We start from the raw sequence: 2261 nt of genomic DNA, 5'->3' as shown, positions 1-2261 counted from the left end.
TGATAACTTGAAATATTAAATAATAATCGTTGGCAAAAAATAATCTAAGCAATATTGGACTTAATGGATTAAGTCCTTAGTGGATTAAGTCCCTAATGGGTTTAGTAGGAAAACTTAACCCTAATCGTCATTTTATGTGAAACCCTATTTTCACTTGGGCTTTATATTGGGCCTTCCTATTGGGCTTGGTAATTGGATTATAAATAGGCCATCCAAGAATAATCGTATGGACCAGAATATGTTTTTGGGCTTTAGGGTAAGGCCCATATGAGGGGTTGGGCCCAATTTGGAAAATTGGGTCATAGATGGACCATATGTTGGGCCTTGATTCCTAGTTTGACTTTGGGCCTATGGATTGGGCCTTGGGCATGAATAAAGCCAAACAGGGGGGTAATGTAGTAATTACCCAAAGTATGTACTTATGGTTATGTAGTGGAACCCAATTATTAATTGGGTGATGTTTTGATGTTGACAGTTCGGGAGCCTGTCAATCAGCACTGGAGTTTTATCTGCGGGACTTCAGTAGTGCCAGGTGAGTCTTCTCACCATACCCATGGGTCTAAGGCACCAAGGCCGGCCCATTATGTGATTATGTTATATGTGTTGGTCATTATGTGATTTGATATGATACGTGATTTGTTATGATATGTGATTGTGTGTTTTTGCATGGAAGACCTCGGGGGGAGCCCGTGGCATTGGATATAAGACCATGTGGGGTAGCCCATGGCATTCCTAGGTAAAGACCATGTAGAGGAGCCCATGGCATTGGATGTAAGACCATGTGGGGTAGCCCATGGCAGTCCTAGGTAAAAACTTCTTACAGGTTTTATGTATGCATGGCTTATGTGATATGTGTATAGCTTTAATTAGCTAATTTAATGATAATTGGTATACTTGATATGTAGAGGTGTGTGATATGTATGTATGCATGATATGCGTTAAAGATAGCCTTTGTGACTGATGGTAGAGACAGCCTTTATGGCTGATGGTAGAGACAGCCTTTATGGCTGACGGTAGAGATTGCCTTGTGGCTGATGGTAGAGACAACCTTTATGGCTGATGGTAGAGATAGCCCTTGTGGCTAACGGTAGAGATAGCTTTTACAGCTAATACGATATGTGTTATGTAGATTGTGTGTGTGGGGTATGCTCTGGGGGACTCACTAAGCTTTGTGCTTACGGTTTACAGTTTTGGTTTCAGGTTGCATCGATTTGGAAATGAAGGGCTCAGATTGATCGCAGTGCACACACCTATGATTTCCGCAATGAATGGTTTTGGGACGAACTCTGATAATTATTTTACTTAATGATGATTTGGAATGTTTGAAATAAATGGTATCAGTGTTTTAGCTATATTAAAAATGAAAATTTTACCTCTGATTTTTGGGACGTTACATAAGACCCTTTTCCAACCTCTGAATCTACAAGGTAAGGACCTTCCCATTTTAGAGTAAGTTTCCCAGCACTATTTTCAACTGTATTTTGGAAAACGTTTATAAGGACGAAATCCCCTACCTGAAACCTTTTTATCCTAATATTCTTGTTGTAAGATTTGGCCGACAATTCTTTGCTGATATGTGGCTATCCTTATCTTTTCAAGATCCTTGAGTTCGTCCGTTACGAAAAGATCTTTATATGGTATCTTGTTGTTTTCTTCTTTATTGCATAATCTTGTCCTAGCCGCAATGATCATAACTTTTGGGGGAATCACATCCTCAGTTCCAAATACCAAAGAGTATGGTGTTTGTCCTACGAAATTTTTGGTTGTGGTCCTATCTGCCCATAGAACCAATGGTAATTCTTCAGCCCATCTTCCTCTTCTTTCTGTGAGTCTTTTCTTTAGTTTATTGATTATGATCTTGTTGCTTGACTCAACTTGACCATTTGCTTGAGGATGAACAGGTGTAGAAGTGATCATCTTGATTCCTCAACTTGCATAAAAGTTTTGTGTTGTTTTAGCTATAAATTGAGACCCGCTATCACATATAATTTCAGATGGAATGCGAAACCTGGTCAGGATGTTGCGCTTGATGAATGACATCTCTTCATTTTATCTAACTTGGACAAAGGCTTCAGCTTCTATCCATTTGGAGAAGTAATCAGTCATTGCTAACATGAAAACTTTACCATCTAGTGCTATAGGAAATTTGGAAACTATATCCATGCCCCACTTCATGAATGGCAATAGAGATATAACTCGATGTAGAGGTTCAGGTGGTTGGTGCAAGATATTTCTATATCTTTGACATGCATCATATTTTT

General features: G+C 39.1%; 1 protein-coding gene across 1 annotated transcript; it reads right to left on the bottom strand.

Annotated features, from left to right (window-relative positions):
• Positions 1–1530: 1530 nt before the first annotated feature.
• Positions 1531–1917, bottom strand: LOC145163696 (uncharacterized). Its single transcript, XM_079082495.1, has one exon. It carries the CDS (start codon positions 1915–1917, stop codon positions 1531–1533), a length of 387 nt encoding a protein of 128 aa, XP_078938621.1.
• Between the last annotated feature and the right edge of the window lie 344 nt (positions 1918–2261).

The sequence above is a fragment of the Lactuca virosa genome, chromosome 3 (genome assembly GCF_052849685.1).
Source record: "Lactuca virosa cultivar CGN04683 chromosome 3, Lactuca_virosa_CGN04683_v6, whole genome shotgun sequence".
NCBI classification, from domain to species: domain Eukaryota; kingdom Viridiplantae; phylum Streptophyta; class Magnoliopsida; order Asterales; family Asteraceae; genus Lactuca; species Lactuca virosa.
The sequence above is the reverse complement of the archived record's forward strand: the minus strand, read 5'-3'. Positions and strand labels throughout refer to the sequence as shown.